The sequence below is a fragment of the Archocentrus centrarchus genome, chromosome 21 (genome assembly GCF_007364275.1).
Source record: "Archocentrus centrarchus isolate MPI-CPG fArcCen1 chromosome 21, fArcCen1, whole genome shotgun sequence".
NCBI lineage: Eukaryota > Metazoa > Chordata > Actinopteri > Cichliformes > Cichlidae > Archocentrus > Archocentrus centrarchus.
Genome location: NC_044366.1, coordinates 33734990 through 33756278, shown reverse-complemented (window position 1 = coordinate 33756278; position 21289 = coordinate 33734990). Strand labels below are relative to the sequence as shown.

The window sequence follows — 21289 nt, the reverse complement described above, 5'->3', positions numbered from 1 at the left end:
GTTGAGCTGGAACTGGAGATCTGCAGCTGGATGTATTAGCACAGTCTGATATCCATCCATCCATCCAGACTTAGAGGTGCTGATTCTCATTCGTGCTGTTTCACACTTGGCTGCGAAGTGCTCCAGTGCGAGCTAGAGGCCACCTCCTGATGAAGCCAACAGAACTACACCAAAAAGCAAAGATGAGATTCTGAGGCCACCAAGTGGAAACTTTACGCCACTTGGCTACACCCAGAAATTCTGTCCATAAAAATTCTTTGCAGTACCAGTCAAAGGTGTATTCAAACCTTTGACCCCTGCAACACCTCCTGGAGGGGGTGGGCCTACAGGAGGGTGCCCATGTTTCCTCTTCTGGCTGGGCCCCACGGACTAAGGCTCAGCCACCACACGCTCTCCCTCGAGCACCCTCCCCAGGCCTGGCTCAAGGCCATAAGGGTGGTTCGATCTTGTCTGATCTCATAAGCTAAGCAGGATTGGGTCTGGTTAGTACTTGGATGGGAGACCACCTGGGAATACCAGGTGCTGTAAGCAAGGATTATGGCCACGACCACAATAAAGTAAATGACTACATATAGTATACAAGCAACTTATCTTCTGAGTATTTGTCATTATGTAAACTGTAACATTAGAGAAATACTGTTTTTGCCCTGTGTATTGAATACTGTATATGGAGAGAATTGTGATAAATTCTGTTCTGTATCAGGTGATATTTTTAGCTGCCATGCTGTGGACAACCCGAAGCCCAAAGCGGAGCTGGCCATGCTAAAACAGTACGGCCCCGATGTTCCTGATGCTACGTTGCAGAAGCTGGTGGCTGCCTTTGGAGAGCTCAGGACCATGGCTGACCAGGGTACCATCACCTACCCCTATTCTACTAGAGAGGTGGTCAACATTGTCAAACACCTCCAGGTAGAAGTACACACTGAAATGCAGTACATACCCTATTAACAGTAGGAAACTTTATTGCCTATGGCTGTCTTTTATTAATAATTCATAACACTGATGTGACCTTAATCCTGCACTGCTAGGTGCTTTAATAATGTAAGAGAGGCTCCTCAAAATATAGTTGTCTCCAAGAAGGGAGCGGATGTCCCTGCCTTGGTCCAGTTTCAGAAACTTACAGCTAAACTTACAGCTAATTGTCAATTAAAGAGGATCATTCACTGCTCCATATTTTTAAGCTCTACAAAAGTAGCTTTGCTTGATTCAGAGTTCAAAGTAATCTCATCTATCTTATACTGAGCCTTGGTGAAGGCACTTAGTTCGTCCTCTGTCTGTTTCTGTATTATTGTAGGCTCTTTACCTTATAATATGCCTTGAGGTAACCGATTTTGTGATTTGGTGCTATACAAATTGTATTGAATTGAACTGACTTGAAACAAGCTGTTTTACACCCCCCCTTGGCCATCCGTCTCAAATGTATTTCCATACCTGACTTGCTTATGTATATGTGTATAGTTTTTTGCTATTTTATTCTATTTTATTTTATTCTATTGAATTTTAGTTTTTAGTTTAGTTATTTGTTCTTACTCATCCTTTTCATTTTTTCTCTGTATTGAGCTGCTGTAATGCACAAATTTCCCCGTCGTGGGATTATTAAAGTTTTATCTTATCTTATCTTATCTTATCTTATCTTATGAGGTGTGGAGCCACAGAGCACACCATCTCCACCCCCCGCCTTCTCTCTCATCATCAATAGCTATAAGCTGCTGTTTACCATCGCCCTCCCAGATCAATGGTCTGGATAAAGAACAGTGAATGGCTGCATGCAGAGTTGTCATGTTCCCCTGTCTCTGTGCGATTGTGTTCTTCACAAATCTGCACACTCTTTAACACAAAAAGAAAGGGCTCCAGAAGAGCCATGCTTAGAGAAGGTAGATGGGATTTAGCATTAAAGATCGCACCATAAGATCAATAATTTAGTGCACAGAGATAAGCACTTATATTTGACTGACCACCCAGTTCTTTCATCCATTATTGATATCTACATGACAAGGTGTGAGAGGACAGAGAATAATTTGGATGTAGTTGAAGTCTAAATAGCTTGTTTTGAGGGTGTAGCTGGTGTATGCCTTCATTTCCAATTCACCTTAATTTATAACAACACCTTTGTGGTAAATCCTGATCAATGATCTATATTCAGCTGTAACCTATTGGGCGAGGCTGCTATTGATCGTGCTGCAATAGATTGTACAACAATTCACTGGACCATTTAAATACTATAGGCTTAAAAGGGCACTTATGGTCCTAATAATGCCCCACTATCTACGGCTCTGAAGTCAATATAAGTCGTGTGCTCACATCAATTACTCACGTCAAAACTGAAGATAGTACAGTTAGGGTTGCACTGATAATTTAAATGAAAGGCCGTGGGATGAATTCATGATGATTGCAACTATTATGTTAATTTCCAGCTTATCATTTTATCTAAGATTCTTTGCAGTCAGTCAGTCCTACGGCTGGAAATATGGCCTGAAAGTTTTCAGCAATATTCAGTAACTGTCAAGTACTGAAAGCTGCTATTAAATTAGATTTGTAATGGCTGTCTTTACCTCTTCCTCTCACCTCTTACATTTATTTTTTTAACCTCTGTGTTTTTTGCTTGAAAAATGTGAAATAAAGACATTTGTAAAGGTAACAACAAACAAAGTCGGGCGTCACAGGCGCACAAACGGTTCCTAACCTCTGTTGTTTAACTTGCTTTTAGTGTTGTCAAAAATAATTAAGCCTGTCACCAAAATCTAGTGTAGCATCTTCATAATGCCTTTTTTGTCTCGGTTCAGTAATGTGAAAAGACAAATGTGTTCAGTTTATGGTGTAGTGGAAAAACACAGCACATTCTCACATTTGAGAGGATTTTTTTTAGAGGTTTGTTTATGTAAAAGAAAGTATAAGAAAGCTGGTTTGGATGATTTAAAAGGAACCTACATACTGCCCCAGTGGTGGATGTTTGATTAAACATGGCCATAGTTTTAAATACTGAGGTCAACTTACATGCAAGTAATCCTTCTGAGCCAAACGCTCAGGATTCTGACTGCTCTGAGCCCTCAGGAAACATCACTTGGGTGTTCAGAGTTTAGAGATGAGTAATATTTTGATGTCGTCTTATGTCTTATCCCAAACTGTCCCTGCATTGACCCCTTTTAAGGAACTGTAAATCATATTAATTTTCCTTTTCTCCATCCCCTCTTGTGTTCTTTTCCTTGACTCCTGCCTCCCACCTATCATTTTTGTCTTCCCTACCCCCCTCTCTCTGTGTCCTTGCTTCCTCTTCCTTTTCTTTTTCCAATGAACTTTTCTCTCCTACTTCCTCTTCTCTGCTATTTCCTTTCCCCCTTCTTCTCACTCCTCTTTACCTCCCTCTAGAAATTTCCCAACGAGGGCTTGGCCAGCGTGGTGAAGAACGTCTTCGATTTTGACTCGTACAACAAGGACATGCGGGAGGTTCTAATCGAAGCGCTGCACAAGCACGGGATTCCGATTGGAGCCAAGCCCAGCTCTGTCACTCTGGCTAAGGAGTAAGGCATCAGGAGCAAAAGATGTTTGACAAGACGCACACACATTAAAGGCACATGGATTACGTGACACACAGAGACAGAATCAGATTGTTGCGCTCTTAGAACAACCAGCCGGTCATTTTCTGCTATAAAAGAAAATGGACTTGGCTCGATACCGTACTGTGTTATGAATCTGGTTACAATGAAAGTGTCACAGAGCTGCACCAGTGGAGTAATAACAGCTGGATGGACAAAAATACACAAAGAACAGTGAGTGATGGAGCAGGTCGGGATTCAGGGTTTGTGGTACCACAAGAGATGCTAGCTGAAGTGTGGCACTACTTGCAGTGATTGCAGAATAGAACCTTCTCTGGGGTCTTTAATGAATTCCATAGAGGAGCCATTTTCCTTGTTAATCCAACCGATTATCCTCCGATAAAATTAGAAGTCTGTCTGAAGCAGTTTTAAATAATGGAGCCTTAAGCTGTCATTACCTGATTTGTTAAGCTTTTATCATAGCCTGTCAGCTATTTTAAATAAATCAGAAGCCATAGATGCTTAAACCACAGTGGAAATATAACCTACTGTTTGCCCTTTTCAGACACGGAATATGTAACATTCAGTCTGTTAAACTGATGACAGATATGCACTGTATAGAGAGCCACAGTGCGCACACAGTATTTGCCGTACATGCAAGATATTTTCCACCATTAATGTTTCAGTATGCACGCTGCACAGCACTGCTGAGAAAGCTGTACCCTGCCCCTCCCACACGGGCCCCGAGACACAAATCTGCCTTCTGGTTTGGAATTGGCTCAGTGACTATGCATCGCAGAGGAATGCCTCTCTTATTACAGATTAGTGAAAGAAATGACTAAATAGGGCAGCACGGTGGTGCGGTTGTTAGCACTGTTGCCTCTCAGCAAAAAAGATCCGGGTTTGATTCCACCATCTGGCCAGGGCCTTTCTGTGTGGGGTTTGCATGTTCCTCCCCGTGTCTGTGCGGGTTCTCTGTGAGCGCTCCCACTTCCTCCCACAGCCCAAAGACATGCAGTTAGTGGAGTGTGTGTGTGCGCGTCTGTGTGTCCCATGACAATGGATCGATGGATGGATGTTATTGCTGTATTCTCTAGTGAGCTAAGCGACTCAAAGGCTCAAAGGCTTGTACTGTATTTAAAGTTACATGTAAATGTTAGACTCTTGTTGAGATTTTCACAGATTAATGGAAGTGCTCGTCTGAAAGGGACTAATGACAAACCAAATTTAACATCACTAAAACAGAAGGAAGTCTGCAGTGTTTTTGTTTTGATAATTCAGTAGTAATTTAACCCAAGCAAGGTACAGTTTTAGAAGTTAAAGCTTACACAACCCTTTTTTTTGTTGTTTTTTTTTTACACTTTTTCTCTTAATGTGAAAGTTTTTGTTGGTAGGTGCCTCTAAAAGAACCTTTTCTGAAGCTGGTCAGCTGAAAGTGTCTCCTGACAGGCCAGCGTTTCCGAACTCAGGTGTCGTCTTCTAATTTTAAAATATTGTTGACTGTTGGCATTGAATTCCTGAAAGGCTTGAACTCAGTTGATGCTGCTTTTAACTGTATGACTGGTTTCAGTTAAAACCTTGAGGCTTCCAGTCTCTCCACTGCTTCCTGAGGTGTTAAATAAACAAAGGACTATTGGTAAAACTCACCCGTTCATAAGAAAAATCTATTCTGAAATTAACCGCATTGCCTCACAATGTACAGCTCTGTCTTTGAAATAAAGGAAAATATTTGTTTCTTCTGTCTCCTGTGGTTTTATTTTCAAGTTTCATATTTATAAATTTGTTTTCTTATCTCTCTAACAAGTAAAGACTTGAGAACCAAGCAGGGCAGAAGCAAGTATTTTCCTATTATGGCTGTAGTGACAGCTGAGCTCAGTCACTGTTTTGTCATCCATGTTCATTAAAATCCCATCTTAAACAGCTCATCGGACTAGTTTCTCTACGCACATCTTGGGCACATAAAAGCACATATTTTATCCCTCGGTTTCCAGTTTTGGAAATGGAAAACAAGGCGCAGATTCTCTTATTGCTTTTCCATTCTTAAAAATATTTATGGTTAGAGGATTGCCCATCCTCTGGTCTCTGGAATTTTTTCTGTTTTTGTTGTTAGGCTGCATCTTTCACTCCACCTGCAGCCAATAAGATCATGGCCCCAGTCCAGCTGTGATTCATGGGAAAACCAGTAAACAGACACAACAAGCTGGGACACAAACACGCAAACACTTTCAAAGTCTTTGTTTTTAAAAATCCAGCTCAGAACAGGATAAAACTCACATCTGAAATCAATTTGTGGCAGCCATGTTGAGCCCTTTAAATAGGATGAGTTCACTTTAATTTATGTGATTACATCCATGATTTTCCAAAAATGAAAAAACCATAACATCAATATTTGCACCCAGAAAAACGAACAAACATACCATTAATTTATGCCAGTACTCACATGCTATTGTTTTTAAATCAGAAATTTGCAGGCCTGCTAACAGTGCTGTTCTCATCATGTGACCTTCAATCTTTAGGTTGCCCCTGCCGGAGGTCAAGTTGACAGGATACTGGACCGTAAACCAAGGCGGCAACGCTCGCCGCAAACTGCTCTGTCCCACGGAGACACACCCCGTAGATATCAAGGTATGCACATGAAGACTCTGCATTAAGTTACAGACTAAGTTAAGTTACAGTGTGCTACCCCACATCTTAAAGAGTCTGACTCAACCTCAGCCCCTTACCCCTTATTGCTTAATTGATCCCAAAGGAAATTCAGTTACCCAGGAAATAATAATAATAATGATTGTATGTTCCTAAATCTGTCAGTTGAGCAGTTCTGTGAGAGCAACCTTCCACTGAACACACTCCTCTGTTTCAAAAGGCAACGAGTTTTTCAGTTTTTACAAGAGGTACTCTGCTTATTTGATACACTGTGTTAATGCTTTTGCACATAAGCTGTGATTGTGTGTGTATGTGCTGTGTGTCCAGGGCCCAGCGTTTCTGCGTGTCCAGAGTTACCCCTGCAACAGACAGGAAAGCAGAGCTTTGAGTTTCAGTGAAGAGAAAGCCCACTGGCAGATTCCCATGAATGAAGTTAACATTGTCTGTGATGTCACCACCAAAGACGGTATTACACACACACACACACACACACACACACAGATACCTAAAACCAAAATTTTTACTTCAGGCCTCCATGTATGTATGTACAGTACGGGATGAAGACAGGAGTGTGTACTGGAAACAGTGTGCAGCTGTAGAGCGCGGTAAAGCACAACAAATTCAATGATAGTGATCACAAAATGGAAAAAGACAGGATACAATTAACATGAGTTAGTACACAACAATGAATTCACATATTTAAAGAGTAATTGGACCAATAAGAAAATATCTCTAGTGAAAGAACAACATTAAGGCAGCACTGGAAATTTAACGTGGTTATTAACAATTCATAACTATTGAACTGAGAATCACAAGACAAAAATTTAAAAAGACTAATATGTTAGAAGAGCTTGGATGTTTGGGGCTGATACTAATTAAAAAAATGTTTTTGGAGTAAATTATTCTGATATTAATAACATGTGACGCAGCAGGGGAAAACATCAAGAAATCCATCAAGAATTCTGGCTGTGCACAAAAACAGCCGAGCAATGATGCAATCAAGAACAATTAGACCTTCCAGTATTTTTTGTTAATAATTTGTGATCTTTGCTTCGCTGTCTGCAAGTATTTCTCAAAATTATGCCTGAAAAATTGAGTTTATCAAACAGTTTCTGATGCGTAAACTGCAAACAGCGCAATATGTTTTCCCAAATCCTCATTCAGCAAACCTCTGGGCTGTGAGGGGGAAAACTCCTGCTCAGCGCAGTCACACACGCACAGGTGCGCTTGGTTTTTGCATATTGTGTCACATATATACCCACATGCTTGAGTTATTTTAAAAAGGGAATGTAATGATGTTCTTGTTAAACAACTTTCCAGAAATGGATTTTACAAAGTAGCTGGAAACTTACCATGAAGACACCGAGAGGACAGTAAAGGGCTGAGTAAGAGCTTCTCTGCTGAACAAACTATGATGACACCATTTATAAATTACCCCAGGTGTCTTGTTCTGCACCGTGTTCTGTCACCTAACCAGTGTATCAGTAAACATAAAAGTTACTAGCGCTTCTGAAAGAGACCTGTCAGAATTTTAATGTATGGAAAAAAACAAACTCTAAAGCCAATCTCACAGTATGCCAGCCATCTTGAGAGTCTCACCTTAGGGTGAGGAGTGCAGCCATTCGGGAGGGGCTCAGAGTAGAGCTGCCGCTTCTCCACATCGAGAGGAACCTGTCGAGGTGGTTCGGACATCTGATTAGGATGCCTCCTGGGCGTCTCTTGGGTGAGATGTTCCGGGCATGTCCTACCGGGAGGAGGCCCCGGGGCAGACCCAGGACACGCTGGGAAGATTATATCTCGCGGCTGGCCTGGGAACGCCTTGGGGTTCCTCCCGGATGAGCTGGAGGAGGGGGCTGGGGACAGGGAGGTCTTCTCTGCTTAGGCTGCTGCCCCCGTGCCCCGGCCGCGGTTAAGTGGAAGAAAATGGATGGATGGATCTTGAACTACATTATCTAAATTTACTTTATGTGACTCAGTTTATTTCAGTGGTCATCAGGACATAAAATCTGCATCAGTCACCAATGACTTTGCCCCCAAATAATTTTGAAGTTACACTCCTGTCACTGTCTGTCTTTGCTTTTACAGAATTCATCCATAGACTCAATTCATCTACACTGACAGCTGCAGAGTAGCACACCAGTCAATTTTAATTGGCACACTGCATTGTGGGCTTGTTAACAGACATTTTTTTTCTTTCCCACTGTGGAGAGTATATTTGCATTCCCCTCATAATTCATACTGTCAATTAAAATGGCTTTCAAGAATTCGTCATGATACCAGAGACATTATAAGATATCTTCTTACTGCAGTCTCTGTTTTGACAGATGTGCTGTATGTGGCCACTTGTAACCCAGTGTCCCTGTACTCCATGAAGGAGCGCGGGGAGACTATTCAGTGCATGGAGCTTTACGATGTCTTCCCCCGGACCATCAGTGGTGTCTGGCAGCCCTTTGTTACGGTCGCTCCACTTGGGAGTCCTCTGGAGGGGCAGGTGGTGCTGCACGAGGAGCAGGTTGGCACACACACATCCACACATTTGCACACAAAGACAAGCTTGTATGAGTGACTCAACCCTGATTAGATTACATTCGATTCAGTGAATCTGAGGCGGCGTTGCAGTAGATGTTCATCATATGAAAGTGCCCCATGTTTCATTGTTAATGTTACATATTTTCACCTTATGGCAGTTTAATCAAACTGCTCTAAATTACCTGTTTAATGAGAAGTGGGGATTGGGAAATCCCTCGGGGAGCATGGCTCTGTGCCGGCATTTTTCAGTTGTTCTCTGGAGGGCTTGTAACACCATGGATGGTCAGATGTAGCCTTGGACAGCCTTGGCTCCAGTCATTTCACTTTCAACCACAGACTGTATACAAAAGATGGACATTTCCATCGTGATGCCACCTAGTGGTGCAAAGTCCCATTTTAAACCCTGCACATAAGAGTTTTTGTTGTTTTTTTTAAGCCAGAAGTGACTGGATTTGGATGACGCTGAAGTGCTACACAAATGTAGATATGTGCTAACATACACTGCTCAGAAAAGAGGACACTTGATCATCAGTTAAACTTTAGGGATATCATTCTGTCCATTTAGGAAGTATAAACTATTGCAAATCCATTTCAGCCGCTTTACAGTTCTCCTCTCCTCATCCCTCCTGACTATTTTATCTCTGATTTTGTTTGTTTGCGCTTGTGTTTTTGTCACTGCTGGTAGCATAAAACTGTATCTGAAGCTCATTCAAGTTGCACAGGTAGTCTAGCTCCTCCAATGTGGTGCATACATCAACACAACAATGTTTCAAGAGTGTGGAGGAGATAACAGGAGACAGGGCATTTCATGAGCAGAGCTGGACAGGACTGTAGAAGGGTATCAGAGGACCAGTATCTGCTCCTTTGAGCAGGGAGGAACAGAAGTAGCTCTGCCAGAAACCTACAAAATGACCTCCAGCATGTGCATGTTTCTGACCATGACTCCACGAGCGTGACGTGAAGTCCCAGCAGCCCAGCACCGTGCAGCTGGATTGGCATTTTACCTGAGAACACCAGAAATGGCAGGTCTGCCACTATAGTGCCCTGCCACTCACTACTGAGAGAATTCTCTATTTATCATTCATATGAATCGGTTAACATCTGTCAGGTTATTGGTGACCCATCATGGATTAGGGTTTGGTTAACGGACACCTGTTGTGGAGGATTTTTAGATGTTTGACACTCAAATGAAAACCTTTTAGAAAAAACCTGCAGTGTGACAGTGTATGAGGCTTCATTTGAAAGGTAACATCCTCTCATTTCTGAAAATGAATCACTTTAGCAAAAAAAAAAAAAATCATCTTTGCCAGCATCAAGCTTGACTGGCCTTTGTAACTGATATAAATGTCTAAGTTGCAAAAGGTGATTTATTAATCAATTAATCAGTGGTCAAAACTACTGCAGCGTACCTTTAAGATAGTAGAGGGAAAACAAGAAATCACAGAAAACACTGAAAAGAATCATTGTTTACTTTGTTTTGTAGTCTCAGTGCTATAAAAATGGTTCACTCACGTCTGTCGGCCTTCACAAAAGAACCCTCGTCCAACCATTTTTGTCAGACGTCCTTGTTTACGATCCAGTAACTGGACACTTACACAACACTGGTATTTAAACTTTTTTTTTAATTTCTTGAGGACAACCACAGATTCCTCACAGATTTAAAATAGCAGTGCAGAAGTCCACTTCTCAAAATGGTTGAAGGTTAGCGGTTGTTGAATCGGGCGTTGAATCCCACTTACCCCATAAGACCCTGTCCTATGACAGCAGAGTGTCAGATAAGAACAATGTGTGTAGGCTGTTTCTCCGACCAGAACACTTGCACAGCTGGTGCATATTAGGCAAGAGGAGGACTTCTAAAAATACTGTGGCGATGGATCATGTTACGTCTGTCTAAAAATGAAGAGGTCCAGACAACACGAAGTTCATTCGCAGGTCGTTGGCCTTCCAGAGGGATCAGGGAAACCATCACACGTGCGCACACACATGCATTATATAAAGGTTGGCAGGTTGTGGTAGGCATACACACACATAAATGCATGCATGCACGCACGCTCCTGTGAAAGCATTTAAAGACATCAAAATGCTGCATTTCACTCAGATACACAAAATCTGAGCGCAGGCACATCCACATGCAGGATGCACATGTGCGTTCTCAGATGTACACACTTCCTCTAATGGCAGTGTATGTTTAGAATCAGGAAATGGGGTTTGCCCTCTCCAAAAAGCTCGACCAGTCTTCAGTATCACTGAGTGTCAGGAATGGGAGGCCATAAGGAAACCATTAGTGTGAAGCAGGGTAGCCGGGCCCGAGGCCAGCTCCCCTGTGGCTCCTTCTCATAAAACTCAATTGAAGATGAATCCTTGTGCGTCACAAATGAAAGCCTTTTGCACAGTTCATCCAAAACACACACACACACACACACACACACACACACACACACACACACACACAGAACTATTCTGCAAACAAACGCAGGAGCCCGTACGGACAGTCGGTCTATCTTTGAATTGAATTAGCTCAAAGTGCAGCAGGAACATTTATTGAATGTAGCAGAACATCAGCGCCCAATCCAGAGGGTTCCACTGGGAGAAGAGCACCCTCTGTTGGCTGCAGTAGGGGAAAAATTCAGCTTAAATTACACCAGTATACTGTGTATGTATGCAGCTATGTTTTTTTTTTTCTTTTTCCTTTTTAGTATTGAATGAAAAAGGAACCGGCTCACAGTTCAGGAAAAAGAAAGGAGACCACACAGGGAGTTAGGAGCTGAAATCAACAAATATTTAGTTAATTAAATTTAACTCATAGTTAAGAAAATGTCAGACAGGTATGTGGGTAGTGTAAAGAGAGCATAGATGCAGGTAAGTGGAATTGTTTGCAAGAAATAAAGTTAAAACAAGGCAACAAAATCTTGCTTACAGATGAGATCAGGGAACGTTAGACCCACATTTACCACTCTACACAAAACCAGGAAAAACACAGAAGGAACAACCTGCAGGAGGCCACACACCCCTGCACGAGAGCAGAGACCTGCCAAATACTGCCAAAAAAAACAAACTAATAATAATATAAAAAATACATTATTATAACACTTGTATTTAACTAGTTCAAAACCTTTTGCATCAGTCCTTGAGGTACTCTTGCTTATACTGTATGTAATTGTTACCTGTGGGAGCATTTTAGGACACAACATAGAGGAAGAGGGCACAGCTGTATTCAGCTATACAGTTAAACAGCATTAGAAGGGGCATTTGTAATTTCATCTTTGGCACCTTTTATGTGTCAGATCTTTAAGTGATGAGGCTGTAAAAATGTTGCCCACCTCACTAGGGGATTGTTAGGGTTTGGGAAAGAATATTACAAAGTGAGGGGAAACTACTGGCTTTTTTTTTCTTCCCCAAATAAAAGAACATTTCATATGAAATGCATTTAACGTTTTGGAGAAGATCCCAAACATTGAAAACACAGCTGTATGGGTCATTTTTAGTAGAATCATTTTGATAGGCTGGACCTTAGCCTTAGCTGGACAAACCTCCCCCCCTGACCCACCACCTTACCTAAGCAGGTAGCAGCAGCTCTGACACTTAATCACTTAATAATTAGAAGTCAATAGAAGACTAATTACATCAAGAATGTCAGAGCCAGTCACTCACAGAGATTTATGATGAAATCGGTGCACAGTAGTAAACTAGATGCTGAATCCTATGATTGAAAGAGATTAAAGGAAGTGACAGAAGAATGATATCCATGACATGACGGCACTTCTAAAATTATACCCACTCTTACTGTATACAGAGAAAACAAATCTTTAATCTTATGCTGGCACAATTAAAAGAGCTTCACTGACTAAAACACAAATAGAGTCAAAAGAAATAAAGATAAAATATTTACATAAAAAGTACAGACAAATGAAACAAGTTACAATGCTAACAAAATAATGAGCTGAGTGACCAGTAGAACTGGAGCAGTGTGGTTGGATCATCTGCCAGGAAGCCTTCTTTCAAAGCTCTGTAGATGGACCACTGTTGGACGGTCCTGCAGTGGTGCCTTGTGGTAAAGAAGTGAATGCCATCCAAATGGGAAGCTGCCTGCTTAGACACAGCAGCGCTAATGACAGGGAGATAAGCAGGCTGCAGTGGGGGTCATTAATCACACACCACATATTCCCACTGTGCACTTCTGAACCAAGTGTGAAGTGTTTTACTTGTTAAACTCTTCTTTATGCTTGAAGAAGAGGTTAGAGGTCAGATGTGACCTGATATCATAAATCTTGTGCATTGTTGACAATACACGCCACACTTGTAAGAATCATAGTTTCTAAGTTATAAAGCTTTTTGTCAATTTTCCACCAAAAAGTCCTGAAGTTGACCTTGAAGACCTTGGCGGATGTGAGCCAGATTTGAATATATTGCTAACATGACCCCACTCTGCACCCCTACAGTTTAATCAGAATTCTTTCAAACTTTTTGAGCTGTTGTGATTTGGTAACAGTAACAGTTAAGAGGTAACAGTTTTACCTGAGCAGACAGGATCATGATCATTAGATAACAGTGTCCAACTGGAACAAAGCAGTGATGACGACAGAAAATCAAGTAAATATCAGCATAAGTCCACTAAATTCACAAATATACTACTGTACATACAATATGTATGTATGTACATGTAATATAATACAATAGAAACACACGTTTTTCTGATAGGCATATCTTAATGGTCATCTTGCTCTAAATCCAGTTGTATTCTCCTGTTTTAATTCTTCTTTTTTGCTTTTTGCTAGAGTAACACGGTGCTCCATTTGGACTTGGTGACAGGTGCCGTGCGGAGGTTGGTGATGTCCCCGGACAGCGATGGGTCTTCCAGCAGAGCGTCGAGCTGGTGGAACAGTAAGGAACAACAGGTCAGAGGATTCAGCGTCTCCAGAGACGAATCCAAACCGGCTCGTGCCTCATAAATGCTTCGCTGTTCATACATAAGACTTGTTTTTTTTCACACAGTTTACAGAAAGGACGGTAAACGTTTGATAATGAACTAGACTGCATTATGAAAAAACTTTTCAATGACTCGAGTTATTCCATGAAAATATTTGAACTTAATGTGATTGTTGTCTGCAGGCGGGGCATAAAATGTGTCGTGACTTCGCCCACAAAAACTGGCTTCTGTTCTATAAGGAGGATGGGTAAGCTACAGCTCTGACAGTGTTACACAACAAGTGTCCTGTGGTATCAGTGGCTGATGGCTGCGTTTGCATGTGCAGCAACCAGCTGGAGGTCCTGGATGTGCTGGAGGGACAGGTTCACTCCATCTCCCTTCCCATCAACCTGAAGTCTGTCTTCCTGGTGGCAGAGGACCGCTGGCTGCTACTGGAAAGCAACACTAATAAGTAAGTAATTGATCTCAAATATCTGTCAAGGTCTTTAAATTGAATTATAATATGATACTGCATATGTGACTACATAGGCGGTTCCTGCTGACCAAGCCCATGCACATGGCAGCTGAAGACTCTGGAGTGTGTCAGCTCCACAGCATCAGCGAGGACTCAGTCAGCTCAGACCATGGAGCTACCTCAGGTATATATATAACGAAGACATTTCCAAGCATGTCACATGCAAAGTACATTGCATGAAAATGACTTCTTTTTCAATTTGGTGAGCAAACATTTTCAAAAGACCGTGCATATTAATAAAAGTGCTGTACTATTCTGGTTTTTGTAGTTTATTTACAGTTTCAGGGAGCAGCGTTCATTGTTTCAGTTATAAATTATGCATCGTGTTAAAGGGTGAAGATGATGAGAGGCCATCTGTTTGGACGTTGAAGTGAAAAATTGAGTTAAACACAATCAAAAATCCACAGAGGAATGAAAATTACAATGAGTGATTATGGGACTGCCTGTCCGAAGCTCAGATCTCAGTTAGATTAGAGTTAGATGCCACAACAGCATCATTGTTTGACAAACCTGTATTAGGCAGTGCCCTTTAGCAATGATGACCCCAAGCTGATACGTGTTGATCTTCAGGGTTATCACAGTCATCATGACCCTGATGACCCTCCCTGATGAAGGCCTCGAGCCTGAACACGTCAGTCAAGCATTAAGTTGTTTTGTTTACTACAAGTGTTGCTACAGTTTTGACTTCTTGTGGTCATAAATTTTAGAAAGCTGACGTCAGTACCTGGTGGGTAATTATGTAAAAAAGTACTAGCATCTGGAGGCCAAATATGTGCTTACTTTTTCCACTCAAGAATATTAACTGATATTTTTTTCAGTAAATAATTGAAAAGCTAGTATCTTGGGCTGTTGCTCAAGTATACCACCTTTAATTTGTAAGCTCTGTTTCAAAGTGTCTGCTTAAATAAGTGAAATATCCCTGTGATATACTTGTTTTTTTTTCTCCAACAATATATTTATTACATTTTAAAGTGGATTAAAGGACAAAAAAAAGCACCAAGAAACTAACAAAAATGTCTCCTCTTTGTTTTCATTAAAGTTTGCACATTTTGAATCTGGTTAGGTCACGGGGACAGTGAGCTTTAAATATTTCCTCATTTCATACCAAATTTTATTCATATGATGACCAGAATGCTACACTTCCATCAGATATACTTTTATTTCACATGACTGCAGGGTGGCCATCCCACAGTTCTAAACAAGGCTTAACAGGTACTCATGGTCTATCCTGATGCTGTGTAGCACTCAACATGCAGACTGACGCAGAGAAAAATAAACTGATAATAGCCTGGCCTCTCTGAGCTTGCAGTTTATCTATCAAATGGCTGTAAATAAATACATTTTAAAAGGTCAAAGTTGGTGAGAATGAGTCGAGTTACGTTTAGCTCATAGGTGTAATGGCAGCGGATTGTATTCTAAGAGGAAATACACGAGCTCCTTGTCGGGGTTCGGAATGATGTCGCTGATATAGTAGACAAACTTTCCGCATCATTCACATGAGGTACAAAGATGCAGTAGCATTTTAGTACAGGGGTGGGCAATTCATTTTTCCCAGTGAGAGACTGGGACTGTTGTATAGGTGTGGCCCCATGGGAAAATTAAGGACCCACCCCTTGTAGTAAATTCCACCAAACTCACTCTGGTCCATCTTTCCAGCCGAGCTGTCGGCACCCCAGATGGTGTCATGTGAGCAACTACCCAACGAGAACCTGAGTGCCGCTCTGAACCAGAAGATTGTTTCCCCGAACCGTGTGCTGGCTGACACAGATTCCTACGCACGGCTCGTAGTTGGATTCCCAGACCTCATGGTGAGAGGATGAGGAATGTGGTGAAAGACGTAGGCTCATTTTTAGTGTGTTGCCAAATTTGAACTCAGCACATTAATAAATCTGTTTCCAGTTTCTTGTTCATCTTTTCTGGTTACAGAGAGTATTAGACATTAATATTCGAGATGTTTTCAGTCTTCAGTAAGTTTTCAGTGCGTTGAATTTCTTTTCCCGTCAAGTCCCCCAATGAAGTGTACAGCTTTAAAAGGCCCGTCGACCTGTCAGCGATGAAGAGCGGTGACGGTGGGGCTCACACGTTCTTCAGAGGAGGGTTTCAGACCAGCACGGCCAAACGGGAGAACTGTGTCAGTCTGCTGTCAGCCAATCAAGTGGTTCGGGCTCTTCCACCCAACAAAGTGCCCCTAAAAGAAGTGTACCCCAAAGGTCAGAGTTCACTTTATTTGAAGGTTTTTGGAAATCACAAGTTTTTTTCTACAACATAAAGAATGGTTTTAACTGTTTTTCTTTATCACTCAGATGTCACTCCTCCTTTGACAGCGGCATACCTGGAGGTGACTGACCTGAACTCCAAGAAGCTCAAATATATTCCTGTTCCAAGGTAAACAGAGGACAGCTGTTTTTTTGCTGCACCTCATTCTGCAATACTTTCAGAATAAGAACATAACTTTACTTCCTCTGGCACCAGCTAGAGGTCAGTGACAGTACTGCACCGAGAAAAGCAAAAAAAAAAAAAAAAAAAATGCTAATATAGGGTCTCTGCATGTTCTCAAACTTTTTTAAAGAGGACATATGATGCTTTTCCCCCCTCATTTCTTTCATATGTCCTCTGAAAATGGTAGATGTTAAACATGGCCAAGGTTCCAAAAAAAATTGAAGTCAGCATATATGAATATTGTCATCTCAGTACACTGCTCTGGATGTGGGCACAGAAGCCCCTCCCACTTGCTGATCAAATCATCTGTTTACGAGGGGCTGCCAATCCAAAGAAAGCTGATTTAAAAGGATGAAAGAGCCGAAACAGCTGGTTTCAGACAGAGGATGATCTGACACCCTGCAGGCCTAGCATACGATACATAAGGACTGTGAATAGTACAGTTCCATAGGAGCTGGAAAGGAAAAGAGCTGGGAAAAAAACATGGATGGATAATGGATCCTGTCTATCTAAATCAGTTATAAAACTCCACATCCAGCTCTTCTCTAAGTTTCTGTGTTGTGACCTTTCCCTATTGGCAGGGCAATGACTGTGTCCCCCTACACCACCTGGCTGTCCAAGGTGTCGGACTGTGATGTGCTGATAGCGGCTCTTGGTTCTGGAGGTGTGGTCACAGTGGATATGGGCGGGTACATCCGTCTCTGGGAGACAGGATTAGACACTTTGCAGCGCTCGCTGATGGAATGGAGGAATATGATTGGGTCAGAGGATGGCAGACCCATGCAGGTAATACCACAGATTTCTTTGAAGACCTTCCATGGGTTTGCAGCCTGCAGTTTTTCTCCACACCACAGAGGGGCAGCACTAGTTTAAAAATACTATTGTAAACAATCCCAAAGGCTTGTCTCACCCTGGCAGAATATATTATCTGAAAGAGTACTGATTTTGTGTTAAAGGAAGTATTTTCAGCTCCGTAATTCATGACCCAGCTGTACCCAGGGTGGGTGTGTATGAATGGCTGGCCATTGTGCTGATGATGCAATAGGTTTGACCCTGAGTGTAGGTCAGAACATTCAGACCAGAGCACTGAGACAGCATTGTTTAGTTGCCCACATGTGCGCACAGACACAAAAATTCTCCTCATAATGTAGTCGTCCACATGCAGAGCGCATAATCTGCAGATCTGTGTTTGTTGCACAGAGCGCGCAGGAAGAAGACGTAACATGGACTGAAAAAACGGTATCAAGGAGACCAATCATAAAGTCCTGACTGTTTTCTGCAGTGGCTGCTGTAAAGGACTGTCACAACTGCCTTTCACTGAGATTATAGTCATTAAGAGACTCGCATACACCTGCACACCTGCAGTGCACACACGGCCTGTTTCTGGCCTAGATTCGTCAGTAGTCATGCCCTCTATAGCGGGGCACCTTGAGTCCACTGTAGATCAGACTTGGACAGACTCTCCCTGTGCTCGGTCTTTGCAAACAACACAGGCTCTACTGAGTTTGTTCTAGAAGGCTCTCTATATCTGCTGCTTTGCCCAACTGTGTACGTGCGTCAGCTCTATACGAGCGTACCTGTCTGCATATGGCACATATTCAGTACATGCCAAGTACCTTGTTTTTATGACACGGTTAAAGAGCGTAACAGTGAGGCTTTTGACTAAAATGTGAAGTGAAAAAGACGGAAATCTGCCTGTTCAGTGTGTGTTGGAGGTGGTTTAAAGATCCTGTCATGACAGCTCATACCTCTACTGTATAATTCTGGAAAATCACACAATGAGCTGTGTGTGTGTGTATGCAGGTGAGCGTGGCATGTTCTCTCATCAGTCTGACATCGCTCCATTACAGTACGGTTGGCATCATCCGAGCATACAGAGATCAACAGGAGACATCAGTTATTATCTTTCCGTGCGCGTGGTGCTAGATTGGTGTCTGTGGGTATCCTGCATAATGCAATCACAATTAGAGTCATTCAGCCTTCCACTTATTTCTACAATATTGTTTTTATATCTATGTGTCAGGCCTACCTGGCCTTGGCTTACTGAAACAAGCTCTCCAGCTTCACTCATATACATGCGTAGACGTGCTCGCTCCCTTAAAGTTTAAAGCGTCTGTAGAAGTGTCTTGCAGATGTGTAGCATAATGTACATCTTTGCTTGTTGTAACAGTTGTAAAGTCTATTCTGGCAAATATGTAAATAAAGCTGATTTGTCATGACTAAAAAAAATGGCATCTAAAATACTGAGCACTAAGACAGCTTTTTAACCATGTTGCTCACTTTATTTTGTAATTCAAGTCCATCTTAGTAGTTATTAAAGAAACCTCTCTATGTCCAACCATATATGTTCATCTAACTGGACAACCACTCATGGTGGGTGCTGTCTTTCCCACATGTAGATGTTGAATGTGTTTTTGGAGGGGGAAATGGTGGCACAAGAATGCGTATGCACATGTGTACAGACACATGTATGTATGCTTTTCTGCTCTTATTGAGCACTCTTACACTGCGAGCCAGTTCGGAGGCAATTTGGGTTCCGAATCTTGCCCAAGTACACTTTGACATGCAGGGATCGAGCCACCAACCTTCCTAGATGACCCACTCTACCTCCTGAGTCACAGACACCCTTGTTATGATTACAAAAAAATATTGCAAGTGCATCTTGAATGAAGAAGCACATGCTTTCTTAAATTGATATATAATTGCTTCTGTATGTTTCTCCTCTGCAAAGATTTTTTATTTTTGCCAAGTATTGAGCAATAAATCAACTGCTCGCCAGCACGTCTCTTGCAGCTGCCTACAGCCGTCCCCGTTCTGCTCTGCAGCCTCGGTGAGCTCAGCGTAGCAGCACATGAACCAGTTCCCCTCCTGCTGCAGGTTGGTGCGGTGGTTAGCACTGCTGCCTCACAGTTAGAATACCATCTGCAAGGCCTGGGTTCGATTCCACCTTGGCCCGGGCCTCTCTCTCTCTCTCTGTGTGGAGTTTGCATGTTCTTCCCGGGTTTTCTCCGGGTACCACAGTCCAAAGACATGCACTCACTGGGGTTAGGTTAATTGGCCACTCTAAATTGCTCATAGGTGTGAATGAAAGCCTGAATGTGAGTGTGGATGGTTGTGTGTCCTTCTGTGTTAGCCCTGCGACAGGCTGGTGACCTGTACAGGGTGTACCCTGCCTCTCGCCCTATGTCAGCTGCGATAGGCTCCAGCCCCCCCCATGACCTTGAACAGGATAAGTGAATGGATAATGCTATAATTATTCAGAGATGGTGGAGATGGAACATTTTTAACCACGGGACTGATGAAGGGGCTGAATGATATTTGGGACACCCATCACAGTAACCTGGGCAGTGAAACTAAGGAAACACAAGCCGGGAAACTCTGGGCCAGCTGGTTGGCACTTGCTGGGCTTGAAAAAAAATCAAACTCAGATGACATTGTTCTCACACACAGATTTTAAAAAAAAACAAATCGTCAGCCAGCAAATCCAGATCAAGTCTTTGTGTGTGTGTTGCTGGAGATGTGAGTAATTTAATCGCTGAGTTTCAGGTTGTTGGGCTGAGTGGTTCTCATACTTTGGTTAAAAGTTGTTTCCCTTGCTGCTCCACTCTGTGTGTCGGGGGAGGGAGTGCACACACTACTTTTTAAAAATATTTTTACTTATATTTCATGTTTGGTTTGCTGTAACAAATCACTTCAGCCACTCGCTTGTGTTTGGATGAAAGCAGCGACCCAGAATCTGTCTGTTCCTCACAGCCACGTTTTGAACTCAAACGCAAAATCATGCACAGATTCACACAGTTTCATTTTTTTAAAAGAGTAACTTTATGATTGCCTCCATGTGAGAGCGTCTGTACAAAAAAACAAGAGTGAAACGTGGTTTCCACACACACTTCATTTTAGTTTATTCAGAACCTGCACGCACACACATTTAGAAGAAGAAGAAGAAGTTTATTTGTCATATACATTATACACGCAGTGAAATTCAACACACATAACACAGATTTATCCCTCATACTGAATTGCTTACACGCTCATATAACACACAGAATATGCTTGAACGTTGTGTACGGGCACGCATTCATGCTGACACCCACACACTTAGCGTGCACCCGAGTTCGCACTGGGACATGAATTTACTCAAGGAAAGGACTGAAAAGTGGACTCATGCACTATGCATACACACATGCACAAGTGTGTATTCACACTCACACCATCGCTCCTATATCACTGTCTGTCTTTAGGAGAGTAAGAAATTTATGAGGCTATTAATCCTACAAGACAAGGCGTGGACCACAGATAAGAGGCAGACTGAGACATACTCGTAGAAGGAGAGAAAGAAAGAAGGAAGGGAGGGAGGGGTAAAAACGTTGATTCCCACAGTCATAAAAAATGAAGTTTTTTCTCTTAATTCCTTCTTTTGCTTTGTGTCTGTCTCTCAGGGCTAAGGTGCCATCATTAGCTTACTGTTTATGACGGGGGACCTGCAGCAACAGCAACACGTTTATCCGAGGTTTATGCAGTAATTTCACATTGTCTGTGACATCAACCATCAGGTTCCGTAGTGCTCCTTTAAGCCCCAAATTGTGTTTACAGAGCGCAATGATCTGTCTTTTGTTTGGAGCAGGAAAATCAAAATCACAATAAACCGAGACAACCACCAATCAAGCACACTGCCCAAACACATCCAGAGTCTGTGCAGGAAAA

The 21289-nt window shown here is 42.2% G+C and overlaps 1 protein-coding gene across 1 annotated transcript in view; it reads left to right on the top strand.

Moving 5' to 3' along the window:
* The window catches only part of vwa8 (von Willebrand factor A domain containing 8), a 118066-nt gene that overhangs the window by 50723 nt on the left and 46054 nt on the right, over positions 1-21289 (top strand). Inside the window, exons 25-37 of the mRNA XM_030757502.1 lie at positions 704-909; positions 3367-3518; positions 6050-6158; positions 6504-6642; positions 8501-8688; positions 13481-13600; positions 13815-13879; positions 13958-14083; positions 14161-14270; positions 15803-15954; positions 16152-16356; positions 16450-16531; positions 17167-17371. Coding sequence (XP_030613362.1) covers positions 704-909; positions 3367-3518; positions 6050-6158; positions 6504-6642; positions 8501-8688; positions 13481-13600; positions 13815-13879; positions 13958-14083; positions 14161-14270; positions 15803-15954; positions 16152-16356; positions 16450-16531; positions 17167-17371 — 1859 coding nt within the window. The remainder of the gene's footprint in view (positions 1-703; positions 910-3366; positions 3519-6049; positions 6159-6503; positions 6643-8500; positions 8689-13480; positions 13601-13814; positions 13880-13957; positions 14084-14160; positions 14271-15802; positions 15955-16151; positions 16357-16449; positions 16532-17166; positions 17372-21289) is intronic.